Genomic DNA, 20,056 nt, shown 5'->3' with positions numbered 1-20,056 from the left:
ATTATGAAAAACTGACATGAAAATGGAAAATGTTATTATTTCTTAATTCTTGTTGATAAGTACACGTTTGTTTCGTAATTATTTGCACTTTTTGAATAAAAAATAAATATTTTGAAAAATTTTTTAAAAACTTAAAAAAAAAAAAAGAAACAAGAAGGCTTATGGGAAACAAAACAGGTAAATCCTAGATACAGACAAGGAATATCCATCAGCAAAAACGTAAGGTCAGTAAATACAAAAATCTTTTTATCTAAGGTCACTCAAGAACTAATAGTTACAACTTTCCATTAATGAATAAAGATTAATATTTAAGTTAAATGAACTTTTTTTTTTTACCAGTGAATTCACTTCTAAATGAGGATAACTTTTTCATAACTACTCAAGTTTTAACAGTTTAAGTGCAAATACTCAAAGAGAGAAACCTACCTGGTCTAAGATGTCCTACAGTATCAGCTAAACTTCCTTTTTTAACTTTGGTAATAAATGCACAGAGCCGACCTGATTCAGTCATCTTTCCTCCTACAACCTGTTTAACAGAAGAAAATGTTATAACAGGCATATTGTTCAAATGAACACAGTTGAAGATTCAAGTAAAAAATAACTAGACAATTTGTGGCTTTTAAAACTATAATTTAACATGCTAAAAATAATTTTTAAATAATATAGTGTTATTATTAGGAACTGAGTACATGTCCCAAGAGTAGACTCTTTACATATTTCAAATGTTTTACAATTTAATCCATTATTTGTTGTAAGTGTTGCATAACTTAGAAACAATGTAACAATTTATAATTTTTGCCTTTATTACAGAATTCTGACTTTTGCCATTTCTAAAAACATGTTATTATAGCACTACAAAATTATATTAACATTTCAAGTTATAGATGTCAAGTATCATAATATATATTTTATTACTTTTACTATAATTATATCTTCTAAAAATTTTATTAGTTGGTAATCTTTTGGGCACAGTGATAATGTACATGATGATGAGGATGGATTTTGACTGAGAAAATTACAAAATTTACTTAATCTCATCAGAATTAATGTAAACTTTAGACCATCTGCCTCCCAATTTTTCTATCTTTATGTTTGTATTCATACATACCTTTCAGAAAAAGAAAAAACAAATGTGAGCAATAATGCTGTGGAGTCAAATGTGTACCTGTAAGACTGGCCTCTTAAAACTTAATGCTGATTCTCATCAACTGCCATTCAACCAATATATCAACTTTATAGCAAGTTAAGCAAATAATAGTAACTAACATCACTGATGTGTTTTTTTCCTCTTCTAAGTTGACTAAATAATACAAAATTCAAAAGTCATTGATTTATCTTAATCCATGTATTTATTCCCAAATCGCAGTGAATTACACTCAGTTGCAGCTCAGTTAATATTATCTAATTATTCCTATTTTTGGTTCTGAAAATTATATGTATAGATATTATGGGCTGAAATCCCTGTGTTAATATTTTAAAAAGTTTCTTGGCTTGATAAACTTTAATAATAATAATTAATTATACTGACTATAACTATTGAGTACCAGGCACTGTACTAAATGTTTGTATATTGCTTTATCTAATCTTATTCAATAATAATTCAGTCAGTATTATCTCCATTGTACAGATGAGGAATCTGAGGCTAAGAGAAGTTTAGCTGCCTAATGTCATATAGTTAGTAACTGCTATCACTAGAACTCAAGCCAAAACTTCCCAACCTCTATACTCCACTGGTCTAACACGATACTGGGCAGATCTGGATTTAATTCCCACCTTTATCACCATCTCTGTGACTGTGGGCAAGTTACGACACCTCTCTAAGCCTATTTCTTATCTATTGTGAGTGTTAACAAAATGATAGATGTAAAGTGCTCAGATGAGTGACAGCCACATGGCAACCACCCAATAAATGTTGTCCAATTTATTTAAACCTGAAGTTTTCAAATATCAATCACATCCTAGTTTCTATAGGACTACTTCTGTCCAATGGCTTAACTAAAACATTGACTCTCTTCGCATTTCAGTTTTTAATTCTCTTTACAGATGCACAAAAAATAAACAGAGCTTTCTTTGGTGTACTTACCAAATAACTGTCTGGTATTTTACAGTAAAATATAAACCAATATTTATATTAAATCTCTTAACGTAAGTATTTTTGAGTTTCCAGACTTCAAACAGTATTCTCCCTCTCTCTATCTCACACATACACACAAACACACATTTTGCTACACTAATACAAAAATTATATATTTCTATGTAACACATATATTTCCCAAGTTTGCATATTTAATAATTAAATAAATCTATCATTTTAATAGACTATAAACACAGATATAGACTTAAAGGATAAACTACATAAAATAAGTTTGAGCACTGTATTTAGAATTCAAGTATGTAACTCGTTTTATTTTCCAAAATTATATATATGTATGTGTGTATGCATGTGTAATTGTAGAATAATGGCAACTTCTTAAATAATACTTGGAAAATGAAAAGGTTTTAGATAATGAGTGCAAATATTTAGGAATTATTGAAAATGGAAAAAAAAACTCCACTAAATTGGTATAAATAGTTATTAAATCTTTCACTTTTCTGATAAATCTGTAAAGGATTATAAAGCCAAAATCTCACATATTTCATTACATACCTTCAAGCCAAGCATTGCTCCTGAATCTCGAGGTACACTTCCATCTTTTAAACGCTTATTTAATAAAATGCGACCAATTAAACGATCTCCATCTTTAGACGGCTGCCACGTCACAGGGTGCTGACACATTGCATCAACAAACATAAAAATTAATGTCCTGTTATGACAAGTGACCCCTTATTGTACAATCTCTCTAAACGTCAGACTTCCAATGTGTTATGATTACACAAACCAGTTTGCATTCAAAACACTGATCAAAACAGCTTACTAGATTATGATTATAATCTCATGTTAATAATCTCAAGTTTTTAAAAATCCAGTTATTTCAAATTCTGACAATGCTCTGACATAATACTGAAGTTATATAGTTCTATAAAATCTGAGAAATCTTGAAAATAAATGCAAACTCTAATTTAATTATCTACACACTAAACATGAAAGGTTCACAGGCAGAAAAGAGACTGCAATTCTATGTAAATGAACTCATTTCAAAAGGAGAATTTAATCTTCAAACACTTTTGGAAGACTTTTGAAGGACTTTACAGTAGTAAAAATTAAAAGTTCAAACTCTATTAAAACATGAAATTTGAACTTATGATGAGGTTTATAGATTAAATTATAAAAAAAATACGCAAGCGCCAGTAAATTTCCAAGTGAATGTGCATGGGAGAAATAGGCCTATTTCAAAGGTGAGGATAGATTACATTTCTCACTTTTGGAGGTCCCTTGATTCTTTCAGGTCTCTGATCTGTTTAGTAAATTAATTTTATTAGATAATTCAACAGTATCCATTGTTAAACAACCTTGAAAATATTAGTAGCTTCTCTCGGGGCAGAACCAAGCCTTTTATAAATTATGATACCATTCCATTATGAATTATATGTCAAATAACAAGGTAAATGATTTGTGTAATCACAGTTTCATTGCTATCTAAAAATAACATGCACATCTTCATGCAAGATTTAGCAGGCAAAAGACAAGTTCCAGTAAATCACATCTATATGGCAAAAAGATTTCAAAAGTCTCACTATACTAAAAGCAAAAATAATAAATACCAAAGCAGATGGCAGTGGTTCTAATACTAATTAATACTACATTAAAATGCTATGACAATAAAACAAAAGAGCAAAATGACAGTGAAAGGGAAAAAAGAAAAACAACTTTTTCTGTGCAAACAGACCCAATTATCTCCCTTTTGCCTGGGATTCAAACTATTAATAATTTAATTTTCATCCCAAGGGAAATATATGCAAGCAATTAAATAAGCCAATCCAAAAAAATTCTTTGTATTTGTGGTAGATAATAACATTACAAAATTCTTTCACGAGACCATAAACAAGATATTCCTTGGTTCCTAATTTTTATTTTCATTTACTTATTTTTTTAGTATGCCGTCCAACAACAAAAATAGCAAAGCAAGCAAGAAGTATTTTGGTTTGTTTGTTTTAGTTTTGTTTTTCTTTTCTGCACCTTAAGAAATGCTACATTGACCCTTGAGATGCCCTGTCCTTTTATTATGTTTCGATTGAATGAGTGACAGAGAGCAAACGAAGACCAAATGAGCAGGTTAAAAGGCAGGCTCCACGATCTCAGTACCTTATCACTATGGCTATGCTCCTCGTTAAGGGTTGTGCTACTACACGTATCTACCCCAGAGTCCTTAATCTGAGGCTCAGACCATTCCAAGTCCTCTTCCAAAGAGTGGCCACCAAAGTACATCATTTTCTTTTGTCTCTCAGACCTGGTGTTAGAGTCCGACAAAACTGCCTGCTCACTAGTTTTTCTTTTTCCCTTTTGACTGTCCCCTACAGGTGTGGGATAAAAAAAAAAATACAAAAAAGAAAACATGCAAAGGTGTAAATAAAAAAGGAAAAGTGAAATGATAACGGAAATCAAATAGTAAGGCTCCACATGTCTCACCAAAGACATTGGGGATGCCTCACTGCTATGCCAAGACGTATGGTCCAACCAGTTGTAATCCATGTCTCCTGTGAGAGTCAGACAGACAAAAGAGTGAAGTAAAGGAGACGGTGAAAGGGAAGACAGACAAAGACATTATAAACATTTTAAACTGTGTGATACTCTCTGGTTTCAAGAACTTTGTCTGTAGCACTCACTATATACACCAAGAGAAAGCTAAGATTTCAAATGAGTAAAATTTACACAACACAGAATATATAGTTTATGTACTCTAGACAGACCCTATAGAACAAAAGTGCTGCAAGGAGAGAAAAAGCTAATAATAAACAGGAATAGAAATGAAAAAATTATATATTCTGAAAAAAACAAAAGATGATCAGCTATGTCTGTTACTCATGCAATTTTTTTTTCATGCTGATCTATAGATGTGAGTTTGTTTTCCAAAGATTACGGAACATTTTAAAAATTAAACAGTGCTTTGCTAATAACCACTACAATGAAAAGTGAAATAATCAAATGTTGTTTCTGGAATGTTGTATGATATTCTTTATAATGCTGAAACCTAAAAAATGTTAAGTGATTTAAAAAAAAGAATTGGTTACATAAAAGATTAACTTTGCATGAAAGTGACAAAACAGGTTCAATTTCTCCTAGTAAAAATAAAGGGAGTATCTTTTCTTTTATTTACTTAAATATCATGAATTACTTAATATTACTTTGAAATGATTTTTCAAGTTTTTTCAGAAATTATGTTCTCATAAAAAAGTAAATTTTCCTTTAGAATAATTGTAAGACGATTTATGTAATTGGCAACTAAGAATGAATCTCCATCTCCCAAACTTCTGTGCTCATCTGCCTTACATTTGAAAAAAGAATTTTTTGCTATGTATTTTTATTCATTTATTTAATTTTTCTGCATATATTTTTAAATTGACATATATGTACTGTTCATTGTTTCTAAGAACAGTTTAGAGCTTTAGCTTTTTAAACTTACATAGTTATCAAAGGAATAAAGCCAACCACAAAATAAGAATCAACAGAATGCAGTAAATAATCCAATCATAAAGGACAACCAAATGTGCTTACACATATTCATGAAATCAGTCATCCAAGCTATAAATAATAAGTAGTTCATTTGTGTCCTTTATGAAAAAGAATTTTTTTAGTCTACAAGGGGATATCTATCTTTTTCACTTCAACTTGTACTTTCATTTATTTAAACATATTTACTAAACACCTTCCATATGCTAGGCATTGTGCTAAGTCTAGTGGAAGGGGTAAAACAAAGAGACGTCAACAGAGTGGAGATAAACACAACAAATAAATCATCAGTGTCATACAGGGGAGTACAAAGCACTGAAAGAGTGAAATAACATCTAATTAGATTTGGGGGTCAGCAAACACCTCTAAAGAAGTGATATTGAAGATAAGAACTGAAACATGTGACCTAGAGGACAGATAAAGATGGAAAGTGGAGGAAAGAACATTGCTGGAAGAAGTAACAAGATGGTAAAGGACTGATGGAACACCAGTGCGTCTGAACCAAAAAGAATGAGGGAGAATATAGTGCTAAATGAGGCCGCTGAGGCAACGCGGACCAGCTTAAGGAGGCCTTTTTTATGCCATTGAAGATCATGAATTTCATTCATTTAAGAATTTTAAGCAAGATGGTGACATGATCTGATTTACATTTTTAAAAGATGAATGAAAAGTACTAAATAGAGATTGGGTTGGCAGGCACCAGAGGTAAAAAGACAATTATAATCATTCATGGGATAGCTGATTAGGGCTTGAACGCAGGTGATGGCAACAGACATGGTAAGAAAAAGGAACTGAGCGATGTTTTAGAGGTAGAAATAAGAGTGTTAAGAAAGATTGAAGAGTCAAAAATAACTCCCAGGTTCTGGGATTAACAACTGAATAGAAAGAAAGACCATTCATAAGAGGAAGAAGCACTTTTAATTAGGGAAGGGGGAGAAAAGAGTTACTTTATTTCACGGAATCTAAGATATCACTGACTGTAAGATTCATAGATATTAAAACAATTAAAATATGCATCTTAGAATTTATTAAACATGGTGATTAATTTTGGAAATATTATTCCAAATACCTGTAAGTTATTCAAGTGGTTATATAAGAAATCAGTTGGTTAAATTATAATAAAACTTAAAAGGAAGGTCTGAACTGGAGACATAAACTGGGAATTATTAGCATACAGATAGGAGTAAGGGATCATTTAGGAACAGGGTAAAGTAAGATATGAGGTGGTCCCAGACTGAATTCTAACAGTTTGATTTGAGATCAAAAAAAGAGAGACTTGAGAAAGAGCATGAATAGACAGAAAAGAAGGACAGAGGAAGATGGAGGACTCCAGACCAAATACAGAGTTTCCTAAACCAGAGGAAAAATCAACTACAGAATGATTTCTATACAACAGGTAAGACAAGGAACTGAAAAGACTGCATTTAATTTGGCAACATGAAAATCAGGACGGATGTTAGAAAAAGCACTCTAGAAAAGAATGATGAAATTAAAATCGGATGGAAGTCACTGAAGAGTCAAAGGGAGATAAGGAAGAAGAAAAATTGTAGATGAATGGGCCACAAATCCATAAAGTAGCATAATTACCATCACCTGGGAACTTGTTAGAACTGCAAATTCTTAAGTACCACTTAGACTTAATCAGAAATTCTGCAGGTGAGGCTTAGCACTCTGGGTTTTAACAAGCCCACCAGGTGATGATGATCTCACTGTTTGAGAACCACTGGAGACAATTCTTTTGAGAAGTTTGTGAAGGATGATGAAACTGTGCTAACACATGAAAAATTCAATGTGTAGGTGGAAAAAACACATTCTTCAACTGTGAACTAGAAAAGTGCTTCTCAATCCTTTTTCACGGCACAAATAGACAATAAAGATTTTGCGGCTGCCCAAAAACCTCAGCATAACTGTATCTACAAATATCTATACTGCTCCACAACAAAGCATTGATAAATCTCTGAACTGGATTAAATACAGAGACTATAAATGAAAATTCTTGGTTGGTTTATGTGAAGATGTGAGAATTGAGCTTCCAATATCTCCTCTTCTCTTATGCCTACAAACCATCAAAAATGCAGAAATGTAGTTTTTCCCTCTGTAAATAGATTAGCAATTTAATCATTTGAAGCTAAAGTGAAAATATCTGACAAAAAAAAAGTGTTACATATGTTTGGTCCTCAGTAAACATTTCTTAAATGAGTGAATATTAGTGTTACTATAAGGATTAAATAATCAATGTAAAACATACAGAAAATAGTCCTAAACTACTAGGACTATTTAGATAATACTTATCACTTAATATTCCTATTTTGTATAGCTTCAAAGTGCAGAAATAAGATAATAAAATATCTTTCCTTCAGTAGCAGGACAAAAATGTACTACTGAACTTTCCAGTTCTAGAACAAGAAATAGAAGACAAAAAGAACCAAGTGGAAATTTTAGAACTTTCTGAAAAAAACCCTGAAATTTAAAAAGCAAATGAATGCATTCAACAGCAGAATGGAGAGGACAGAAGGACAACAATGAACTTGAAAAGGGAACAACAGAAATTGCCCAATCTGAGAAACAGAGAGAAAACAGACTAAAAAATAAAATAGAGCCTCAAGGACCTGAAGGATAATAATAAAACATCCGTATCATTGTAGTTCCAGGAGAGGAGAAAGGTAGGGCTGAAAAAGTGTTTGAAGAAATAATGACTGAAGAATTTCCCAAGTATGCAAAACATGTAAGCCCACTGATTCAAGAAACTATATAAGCCCCCAAACAGGAAATATGCAGAGCAATCTGTGATGAGACACATCACAATCAAACTAAAAACTAGAGACAAACTGTCTTAAAAGCAGCAAGAAAGAAAAAACACCTTATTTGAAGGGGAAAAACAATTCCAATGACAGTGGTAAGATTTCTCATCAAAAACCTTGGAGGCCAGAAAGAAGTGGCACAACATTTTTCAATTGCTAAAATGAGAGAATGTCAACCTTGAACTCTAAATATGGTGAAATAATCTTTCAGGAATGAATGAGAAATAAAGACATTCCCAGACAAAAGAAAACTAGAATGTGTCACCAGCAAACTTACCCTAAAAGAATGGCTAAAGGAAGTTCTGGAAACAAAAAAGAAATAAAAAAGAAAGGACCTGGAAATACAGAGAAGGAATAAAGAACATGGTAAGTAAAAATATGGGTAAATACAATACACCTTCCTTCTCCTCTTTAGTTTTCTAAATTAGGTTGATGTTTGAAGCAAAATGTATACATTGTCTGATGTGGCTTTCAACATAGAAGAAATATTTAAGATAATTACATTATAAACAGGGAAAGGTAAAAGAACTTAAAGTATATAAACTTTCTACACTTCACTCTAACTAATAAAACTAACTAGTGTCAATCTAACTAGTAAAATAACTAGTGTCAATACTAGTAGGATGTGATAAGTTGTACATATGTAATTCAGTACCTAGAGCAAACACTAAAAAAAACTTTGCAAAGGAATACACTCAAAAATACTACAGATGAATCAAAATGCAATTCTTAAAAAATGTTCAAATAATCTACAGAAAGGCAAGAAAAAGAAAACAGAAAAATAAAAACCAGAAGGAACAAACAGAAAACAAAAAAACAAAATGGCAAACAAGAAAAATGCAGACCAAAATCCCTCATGAATATAGACACATAAATCCTTAACAGAATATTAGCAAATATAATTCAGCAATATATAAAAAGAATTAGACACTCTAAGACCAAATGGGATTTATTGCTAGAATGCAAGACTGGTTGAATATAAAAAAAAAAATCAATTTAAGCTATAATATTCACAAGTTAAAAAAGAAAAATAACATGATCCTATTCATTAATACAGAAAAAAATTCGTGATTAAAAAAAAAAACTCTCAAAAGAAGGAATGAGGAGAATTTGCTCAAATAAAGGACACCAATCAAAAACCTGCAGCTAAGATCACACTTAATGGCAAAAGGCTGAATGCTTTATATGAAGAGAAATTTCACAAAAAAGGGTATCTTTTTTTGTAATAGCCAAAAAGTGGAAACAAGCAAAATGTCCTTTAATAGGCAAATGGCTAAACAAACCGTGGCATATACAGTTTTTGGAATACTACTCAGTAATAAAAAGGGAAAAAAAACTATTGATACATACAACATAGATGGACCTGAAAGGCAATATGCTGAATGGGAAAAAAAATCACAAAATATCACATACCATGTGATTTCATCTATATAACATTCTCTAAATAAGAAATTATAGAAATGGAGAATAAATTAGTGGTTAGTAGAGGTTAGGGATGGGGAGGAAGGGGTTACTACAATGGGGCAGCATAAGGAAGACCTCTGAAATGGTATAGTATCTCTGTATCTTTACTATAGTGGTGCTTACATGAATTCATATATGTGAATCCATATACAAACACATTGTTCCACTGTCAGTTTCCTGGTTTTGGGATACTGCCCTACAGGTATACGAGGTGTACACATTGGGGCAAACTAGGTGAAGGGCACATGGGATCTCTCTGTACTATCTTTACAACTTCCTGCAAATCTATAATTATTTCAAAATTAAAAATTAAAAATAGTATGTTGCTGCCTTCATAGGCATTGATAATCCCATCACTGGAAGTGTTCAAAGAAAAGCTGGAGTACCACTTGTCAGTATGATGTAGAGAAGAATCCATGCTTCAGAAAGTTGTATTAAAAGCCCACTAAATTCTATCAAATTCTGATATTCAGTGATTCTCTTAGTTCGAATTACACTCACTTAAATATAAAACTTTGTTTAAAAAAATCAAAAGATTCACATCTTAGGCTAAGATTTTCTCCTTCACTTATCTCTAATGCAAAATATAAACTAACCCAATAGTACAGGTGTTTATGTTGTGTATTTCATGCACAAAGAAAAAAAGTTCAGATATTCTACTTATAACATGAAATTTTTCTACAGTCCTTAAGTGAAGATAAGAATTTAACTGTTTTATGTCCTAGTTTTTCATTAGTTTTGGTTCACAAATGTTTTCAATTAAATCACATACATACACATATATACAAAGGTACTTTTCAACATCTTCATTTTAATCGTGTTAATAAAGTCACAGAGTATGTTGCAACAGAAAGACTTTTATAGCTGGAGCCACAAAACTTATGTTAAAGTATTGGTTCCACTCCTAATTAATTTTATGACTTGGGCAAGTCAGATAATACATTAGGCCTCATTTACTCATCTGTATAAAAACAGGTTAATCATGATATCTCACAGGTTGTTGAGAGGTTTAAGTAAGATAATAGTCATAAAAGTGCTTGACAAGTTATAGTCATCCCAAAGTGGATGGTATCACCATCATCTTCATCATTATTAAAAGTACAATAATTGTAACTTTAATTCTAAACAGACAGGGAGAATTCATCTCTGGCCCTTTTATTTTTCCTCTCATTCCTCTTTTCGGTATTTTATTCCTTGGTATTTCGTTCCTCCTCAGCTTGTCAGGCATTACATGGGTCCACATTTCCCAGCAGGAAACCCTGGTTCTGCAATGTGAATAGGCTTAAGTAGTATAAAGGTCCTCAAGTCAAATAAGCTTGGAAAACTCTGGGTTAAATGTAATTAGATTTCTTGAGTGCAGAATTTTTCCTATGGTAATGGCAAGACGCTTTTTTATAAGAAGTATATAACATACAGTTTCCACCAACTTAATTGGAACACTAACTTTTCTCCCAGAGTAAGTGTTCCAGGAACTGTATTTTGATACACAATGCTAAATCCTTCCAGGAGAGTCACTTTTCCTAAGACAACCATTAAAGCTGACAGTAAGTCTAAGTCCTCCAAGGGTAATAAGGCTAATAGCTCCCTTCGGAATTGAGGGAGACTAAAAGCCCAAGTTAAAAAAAAGTTATACCTTGGGAATATTATCTGAGGCAACGGTTTTCGAACTATGTTCCATGGAGTTGCTTCAGAGACAACTGTGTGGAGAGAACTGACTCTAAGGTGGTTCCCATAATCCCCACATCATCGTGCTCATGCTTTTGTGCAGGATCCGTGACTTGCTCCTCATCAAGGTGGGGGGATGGCAAAGTGGTGGAGTGTCACTCTCATTATACTGTTAACAAGACTCTGCCCAGCTAGTCAGCTTAGTCTGAGACTCCCCTTACTAGCCCAATGAAGTAGGCAGCCATGAGGGAAGCCCGCGTGGCAGGGAAGAGCAGGCTGTCTTTAGGAACCCTGGGTACCATCTAGGAACTTCAAGGGGCACCTGGTCAGAAAGAAATTAATTCTGCCAACAATCTCATTCAACTTGAAATCAGATTCTTCCCCCATCAAGACTCCAGGAACACAGCCCAGCCTGACTGCAGAGCACCCAGTGAAGCCATGCTGAGACCTGAACAACAGAAATTGTAAGGTGGTAAATGTGTGTTGTTTTAAGCCACTGAGTTTGTGGTAATTTGCTCCTAATGCACTACCAGCTCTGATAGCTGCAGATTTTAAAGACAGGGACCAAACCATAAAAGTCAGTCAGTCTAATAGGCCAGATACGCTTCAATCAAGTCTCAGACTCCAAAACGTAAGTAAGGCTAGCCAAAGCACAATATTTAAAATAGGACGGTAAAGCATTCTCCATAATTAGCTTATTTTAAAAATCTTGCTCTTTTGGTATACCAATGTATTCATCTTTAATAACATGTGATTGATTGAATGATTATATATATTACACAAATTAGAATTCATTTTAATGACTACACAGTGTGAAACTGTTTAGGGTCTGTGGGTGCAAATAAGACCCCAAGAAACTCACATTCTAGAAAGGTAGACACATGTAAAGTACATAACAGCATAGCTTAGTGTAACATAATATAATATCTATCCATGATATTCTATTTCATTACAGCTAAGTTGCTATCAACTATAACATGCACAATTATTTTATATAAATTATATCAGATATCACTAGAGAGGAAAAATGCTGCCAGTAAACAATGACAAGCATTTGATGGCAAAAAGAATTTATGTTTTTAAAATGTTGTAATGTGAAAAAATTTTCTTCTGAGGATAAGAAATTATGGAATTTCATGAAAAATGTTGACTATTCAGAAAGGGGAGAGACTCTAAAACTTAGGAAATGCTTTACTACAGAGGTGGTATTTAAACTGCACCTTGAAAGATGCAGTAAGATTTTACTTATTGGAGGATTCTACTGTCTTAGAGGAAAACAACAGGTGTAATCCTGGCAGAGAAGAGAGAAAACACCAAACTACTGCTACCGATATGAATGTATATAATATGTTTGGAAAATGGCAGGTAGTATATTAACAAATAACCTTTTCCTAGACCTGTAATTGGATATTATCTCATGGTCTAGATCAGCAGTTCCCAATCACTGTGCTGTTACAAGTAATGCTACTATGGATAAAGTAACATAGTTTATAAACTATGTTAAAATAGAGTAAAGTTTAAATTAAAGTAATTTCAATTTTGCATCTATATTAATGTAAATCTCATTTAATGTCTTAAATGAGAGGGAAAGGAGAAGAGTCAAGCTACCAAAAGAAATCTGAAACTGCCCATATCACTAGGAAAGGTTTCTGACCTGAGTATGAATTATGTATTATACTGTAACAAATGTTTGGGAATTGTTGATCTTTATTACCACTTCACATAACTAAGTTCATCAGATGGGAGACAACATTGATTGTTTCATGTATTACCAAGAGAAAACAAATAAAATGCTGCCAATTCTGTCCTACTTTCAGAGATGATAAAGCTGGGAAAATGTGTAGATTTGATGAAATACTGTACTTTATACCTGGGAGCTACTCAAAGAGAACTGCGAAGCAGAAGACAAGAATCAGAATTCACTCTGGCCATGAACTGGATTATGACCTTAAGCCAATCATTTTACAAAGCAAATCATTTTGCAAAGATCCTTCCCCTTCTAACACAGAGTGATTAGTGAATAAAAGATTGACTGAATACCTATACATTATAACCTGCTATTATGTCACTGCCACCCTAAGGTAATTATCCAGAATTGAGGCCTCATTTCAGGTTTTATTTAATAATAATCATAACACTTATTGAGTGCTTATTCTGTACCAGGGATTGGGGTAAACAATGGGGTGGATTTATTTTCCGAAGGTGGCTACACCATTCCACACCCTATTTCACATGTTCCTCTTGCAATGTGACAATGACTGATACCCCTCTATTGAGAAGGTAGTGTCTATACAACCTCCCCTTGACTCTAGGGAGATCTAGGACCGACAGAATGTGGTAGAAGTAACACTTCTGTCTTCTGACGCTAGTTTTAAAAGGATAGCATGGTTTCCTCCTGACTCTCTCTGGACATGTGCCTTGGGAGCTGTGAATCCATATGTAAGACATACATTTTTCTAGGGAAAAACACAAAATCACACTAATTAGTCTCCATCAAAAATTGTAAATTTATAATCAAGACAGTTCTTACTGCTTCCAGGTAACTGTGCTACATTTCATTAGTTCATTGTCTCCTCCATTCTCCTAGATCAGCATTTCCCATTTTCTCTATCCATTGAACTTTAACTTCCTCCCTCCATGCCTCCCTCCAGGACCCTCAGGTAATGGTCCTGCTACCTTTACCACTTTCAGGGGGGATAAAAAACTAGATGAGACATTCTACACTTTCAGAACAAACCATACATGCATCTGTTTTCATATTTTCTGCCTTCCTTCTATAAACAAACTGTTCCTACCTCTTTAACAAGTCATCCCCCTACCAAAGTACTAAATCCCATCTTCTTTCCTGACTTAAGGATAAGGCTGAAACGACTGTCCTCCCCTTCCAGCATCAACAAATTTTCTCTTGCTATCATTCCTATGAGAACAGATAGGCTGTCTTGTCTCCTACCTTTAAAAAAAAAATCCCTCTCTCTAGCTATCAATTCCTTTTTTGTTGTTGCTGCTCCCCTCTGCAGCAAAACTCCCCCCAAGAGCTGTCTGTGCTCACTGTTTCCAATTCCTTCCTTTCCATTTTTTCTTGAGCCCACTTCAGAATTCTAACCCCATCAACCATACTAAAAGTGCTCTCGTCAAGGTCACCAACACCAGCAATCTGTTCCTGCATCGCTAACCTCAGTGGTTAAAGAGCAATCAATCCTCACCTGATTTGACTCCTGAGCATCAACTGACACAATCAATACTTCTTGAAATCCTTTCCTCAGTTGGATTAAGGGGTAACACTTTCCTCCTGGGTTTCCCCCTATTTCACTGGCCAGTTATTCTCAATTTCTTTGGCTGGTTTTTCCTCATCCTCTCTAGTTGCAGAAGTATTCTCCAGCTTAATCCGGCAATCGCTGCTTTTTCCTAGAAACATACTCCAGTTCCTCATACTCAGTAATCTCTTCTGCTGCATGGCTTTAAGTATCATATGTACATTGACGACTTCCAAACGTATGTATCCAAACCTAACCATTCCAGTGAGCTCCAGATTAGTATGTCTAATAGTTTACTCACCATCTCCACTAGATGTCTAAGAGGAAAATTAAACCCAGTATGTACAAAACTGGACCACTGATCCTCCCTGCCCCCTCGTTGAAAAAATCTGTCTGCCACAATTTCCTTATGTTAAGTATTGGCAACTCCTGCCTTCAACCTGCTTAGGCAAAAATCTTTGAAGGAATCCTTCACTTATTCCTTTCTTACTCTCACACCCACCTCTAAATCATCAGAAAATTCTGTTGGCTGTACTTTCAAAATATACCCAAAATCTGACTACCTCTCTTCACTTGTACTACCACCAACTTGGTGCGAACAACCATTATCTCTCATTAAGTATTGGATTAGCCAGCCACCTAGCTGGCCTCCCTGAATCCCTCTTTGCCCTTCTCAAGTCTGTTTTCAACACAGCATCAAGAGTAATCCTCAAAGGGTAAATCAGATCAAGCCACTTGTTATTTAGAACCACCAAATGGCTTCTAACCTCACTTGGAATGAAAGCCAAAATTTTCGCAATGACTTAAAAAGCCCTATGCATTCTGGCCTCTTGCCACTTCTTTGATGTCAGGAAATTTGCCTATTTTTTGTTTGTTTGTTTGTTTAACTGTTGCAGCCTCTGGCACACATAGAAGCACCTGGAACATAAAAGTTAACTGAATAAATTAGCTGATGATTAAAATATCAAGCCTACTCATTTTCACACTTCTTTATGCAGTGATGCAGTAGAGTCTCTTTTCTAACAGAACCCCCAAATAAAAGTGGTTAAGAGCAAAGTTTGGTTGAAACAAAGTGGAAGATTCAGATGTTCACCCATGTGGATACGCCCCCTTACCCTCTTCAGCAGTTCCTGGAACATTACTGCTAAAATCTGGTGCTCCATTTGGCACAGTGTTTAAAATACTACATCTATTTTCTTTATTTTTGAGAGGAAATTAAAGACCAGAAAATTAAATAATCTTCCTAAGATTACAACAGGATCACTAGCAAAACCTAGAATAGAGCCTGGTGTATGTGTTTTCAATCCATTGCTCTAATATACCACACTGCTTCTCTATAAAAAAGGATAATTAACAAACCTATCAACCACACTTGCTCCTCAAGAGCTTGTGAATTTCTTCAGGAAAGGAAGTGTGTCTTTCTTCATCTTTGCCCCCCTCCAATGTCAAGCAGTGTCTGGCAAATGGTAAGTACTCCAAAAAAACCTGTTCTCACTGACATAATGGTTAGATTTCAAAATGTAGAAAGACCACCTATTCCCATCCGATACCTGCCCTGTTCCCCTGGAAAATTCTACTCAACCTTCAAAACTCAGTGCACACAGCAACTCCTCTGTAAAGTCCTCCATGATAAATCAAGGCAGAACGGCCTCTGCCTTCTCTGAATCACGTCTGTGTCTCAGACTGAACTACTTCATATCCATCATACTGTATGCCTCTGGCTTGCTCTCATGCTTATCTCCCAAGCAGAGACCATGCTGTGTTCACCTTACACGTAGCACTTAGCAAGGCATCAGGTACACACTAGGCCTGAAATACACTTTTTCTTTTTGAATTAAATTAAGCTGTATTTAGAAGAATTTGAGAGTGAGGTTTGAGGAAATATTGGTTTTATAATCTCTGTTTTACGGCAGGCTAAGCAGAAATATGCTTTCTTTCAGCATCAACCATACATTTTATCAACTATATTCTTATCCAACTCATCATATCTGAAACCTAACAGTTACTTCTCTTTAATGACTTCTTGCATTACTGATTAATTTTAATTTCCCTTTCTCTTCTGCTAATGTTTACTTGGCATTTACAATTTGAAATATCAATCCTTTGGGGTCTTCACTCTTACAAATATTTTAAATATCATATTTATATAATTTTAACTACTGGAAACCATTACAAAATAGAATAAAAATCAAAAACCTTGTATAAGAAAAAATATTAGCAAATGTTAAGGATGGTTTCCTAAATCAATATATTTTCATAATAGGACAATGAATTTTAATGGCCTCTATCAGCTATAATTCATAAAACTAAATAGTTGTTATACTTTTTGCTAAACAAATTTAAAAGCTTTTCCAACTAATGCAGTCAAGGCTATAATTAATTAATAACATGTAAATTCAAACATAGAAAGGTAGCATTATTGTACTTCCAATTACTAGTTACTTAATTAAAATGACGTGAGTTAATGAAGCTGATATAGAATGCCTTGCATCATAGGGAAATTCACTTAAATACAATCTTAATTTCATATAAAGTCAACCAAAAGGGAATCTACACAGGCGAGGGTGGAGGGGACTAGGTATCTGGTTGTATAACATATTTTCCTTTTCTCTATGGTTCTCAAGGTAGCCTAGTATTAAACAAAAAGTACCTACACTAGCCCTTCTATTCTCTAGCATTAAAAGTATTTAATTAATAGAATCTGTTCCTCAATATGTGATTTATACAGAAGAGCTTAATATTTTAAAGGGAGGGTTGGATTAAAACAAAAGGAAACACATTTACTAGCATACCTGAAATACAATACATCTTGACAGAAGGCACCACACAAAAGTGCCCAATGGGGACAGGCAACCGATAAGCAGAAAAGAGGGGAAACAGGAAGGCCTCGGTAGAAGGCAGAGAGATACAGAGAAAGAGAGAAAGAACAGAAAGGGAGACAGAGAGTGTATTGTGGGGGCATCCGAAAACCACAATTTCTGAACCAATTCAGTAAAAGAGTGATAGAAGAAGCCAAGTTCAATGACAAGAAATTTTTCTGAATATAGCTAAGCATAACAGATCACAGAAACAATTCCAGTTGTCTGAAAATAAACTAGGTGAAGACTAATTCATCTGCATTTAGTTTATTTTTGTTCACTGTTTCATTCAACTAAAACTGTCAACCTTTTCAATTATGAGACAGAAATTAAACAATGGTCAGAACATTCTATCTATGTTTGGATATACTCGCCTGGCCTGTGATTCAAAATTAAAGTTATCTTATTTTAAAATGGTACACATTTTCACTGCAAATAAATGTATTCCAATATAATAGTTTGGTAATACCAATATCACAAATGCATTCATTTCAATTTTTAAAAAATAAGCAGAAAAGGGGAAATTTGTATTCAGCATACCTAAAAAAGCATTTATTATTTTATATAACATTTGCAAACTAATATTTGAATCAGAAATCTCAATTCATTATTGTTACTGATCTTTTGGAGATGAACAGTTTTATTTTGAAAATTTTATTTTGTGCTAATTTTACACTATAATGAAATCCCTCTTTTGGGGGAAGTGGCACCGCATATGGCAGAAAATACAAATCAACTAGGAGACTGCTTGTTACACTTTGATATCAACATTTTAAAACAATCTTTTGCACCTATTGGATATGGTAAGCACTGAAGTAACCTGTCAAAAGTTATCTCAAGGAATGAAATATTGCCCTATTAGTTTCCTTAAAAATATTAGTCTTGGAATTTTCTGAAAGGACTGTTACATGCATTAAATGCTTATTGCTAACTTGTATAAAAGATCCTGGGAAGCTATATGATCTGGGTAAGCCATGCATATCAAAAGGAGATAGTAAATGAACGACTAATTTAATTTTATTTGAATTTTAATGCAAATATAAAGATGAAGCATAAAGTATAAAAAATTCAACACCCTAGAAAATTTGATGGAGTTGTGAAGAAAATGTTATGCGGAAATGAGTGTTGTTATAAAGCAAATAAAGGGTTTCTTACATTTTTTTAGGCATTAAGCATGACCTATCTAATGCATAAGATTATATTTATAAATTTTTTTATCTGTACTCTGAGAGTGCATGGGGGGTCCAGGGATGATCACTAAAAATGGAATACAGTAAGACAACTAAATCAATAGTTTCCTTTTTTCATTGTTATTATGTAAACATTATAGCCACACTAATGAAATTCTACATTAATTTTTTTTTACAAATTAGTGTCTCGAAAGCTTCTAATTTATCCTTATTTCTTTCCAGTTCTATATGCACATGTCATTTGAACATAGCAGATGTAACTTTCAGTTCAGCTTCTTAAATAACTTTACATTACAGCCTGGATAATTTTCCTTATTACCATAATCTCCATAGTCATCAAAGTTTCAAACAGATTTCAGTTATCACTGAATCTGGTGATTCACGGTTAATAACATGTTTTCTAGGAGAGAAAATGGATCCTGTTTTGTAACATTTATGTATTTCCATGGTGCAAATACTTCCGCTAAGCCAATTTCGACCTACCAACACTATGTCACTGAATGTGGCGTTGGGAAGAGAGGCACACAAGTGGTTCTCACAAGTTGGTACAAACCAGCTCTAGCATACGATTTTTAGACATTTGAGGGTTTCCCCCCCCCCCCCCCGCTTTGGGACTATTATAACCCTTTCAATGCCTATCTTTTGGCAGGCACAATTCATTCTCTACTTCCCATCCCCTTACAACAATTGAACTCTAAGCCAATCTTGATAATTCTAACTCTATTGTCAGTGACTAGTTAGGACCTGCCATGAATAACAGTTATGGCCAAAAAACACATGAAGAACTATAGAGAGGAGGTTTCTAGAAAAGTTTCCCTCAGTTTCAAAAGAGTATATGAGTACAGAATGCTTAATATTGTTACATCCGTCTTGTAGAAATAAGAGGACAACACTGACAACACAATCTGAGTGGCTGTTGTTTTATACCACCCATACAACCCCCTCAGAACTGCACTCATTCCTCAAGCTGCCCAAAGTGCTGCAAGCTCACCGCTCCTAGCCGAGTCCTTTATCCAAGAAGTTATGCTCTCTCCCCAGGGTGCAGCCATATGGAGCCCTCCTGGCTCCAAGGAAGACTTAGAAGAGAGAGAGAGGTTAAATTGTAAACAGTTGCCTCAACCAAACCCACAGGAGTTTGAAGCTGGTGTGGATCTTCAGAGGTTACCTAATGGAGGCAGGGGCCAGGACGTGTGGCTCTTTTTAGATTCACCTTGTT

The 20,056-nt window shown here is 34.0% G+C and overlaps 1 protein-coding gene across 11 annotated transcripts in view; it reads right to left on the bottom strand.

Annotated features, from left to right (window-relative positions):
* Positions 1-20,056, bottom strand: part of RIMS2 (regulating synaptic membrane exocytosis 2) — a 509,607-nt gene that overhangs the window by 259,928 nt on the left and 229,623 nt on the right. For 7 of the 11 annotated variants that reach the window (XM_045517245.2, XM_045517247.2, XM_074352613.1 and 4 more), the window contains 3 exons: positions 4,568-4,635; positions 2,648-2,767; positions 427-526 (listed from right to left, as the gene is read on the bottom strand). In XM_045517245.2, the coding sequence (XP_045373201.1) occupies positions 427-526; positions 2,648-2,767; positions 4,568-4,635 (288 nt within the window). Of the gene's footprint in view, positions 1-426; positions 527-2,647; positions 2,768-4,243; positions 4,453-4,567; positions 4,636-20,056 lie in introns of all 11 variants that reach the window. The other 4 variants (XM_045517246.2, XM_074352612.1, XM_045517252.2 and 1 more) reach the window with 1 other exon arrangement.

The sequence above is a fragment of the Camelus bactrianus genome, chromosome 25, assembly GCF_048773025.1.
Source record: "Camelus bactrianus isolate YW-2024 breed Bactrian camel chromosome 25, ASM4877302v1, whole genome shotgun sequence".
Lineage (NCBI taxonomy): Eukaryota > Metazoa > Chordata > Mammalia > Artiodactyla > Camelidae > Camelus > Camelus bactrianus.
Note: the sequence above shows the minus strand (reverse complement) of the source record. Positions and strands in the feature narration are given on the sequence as shown.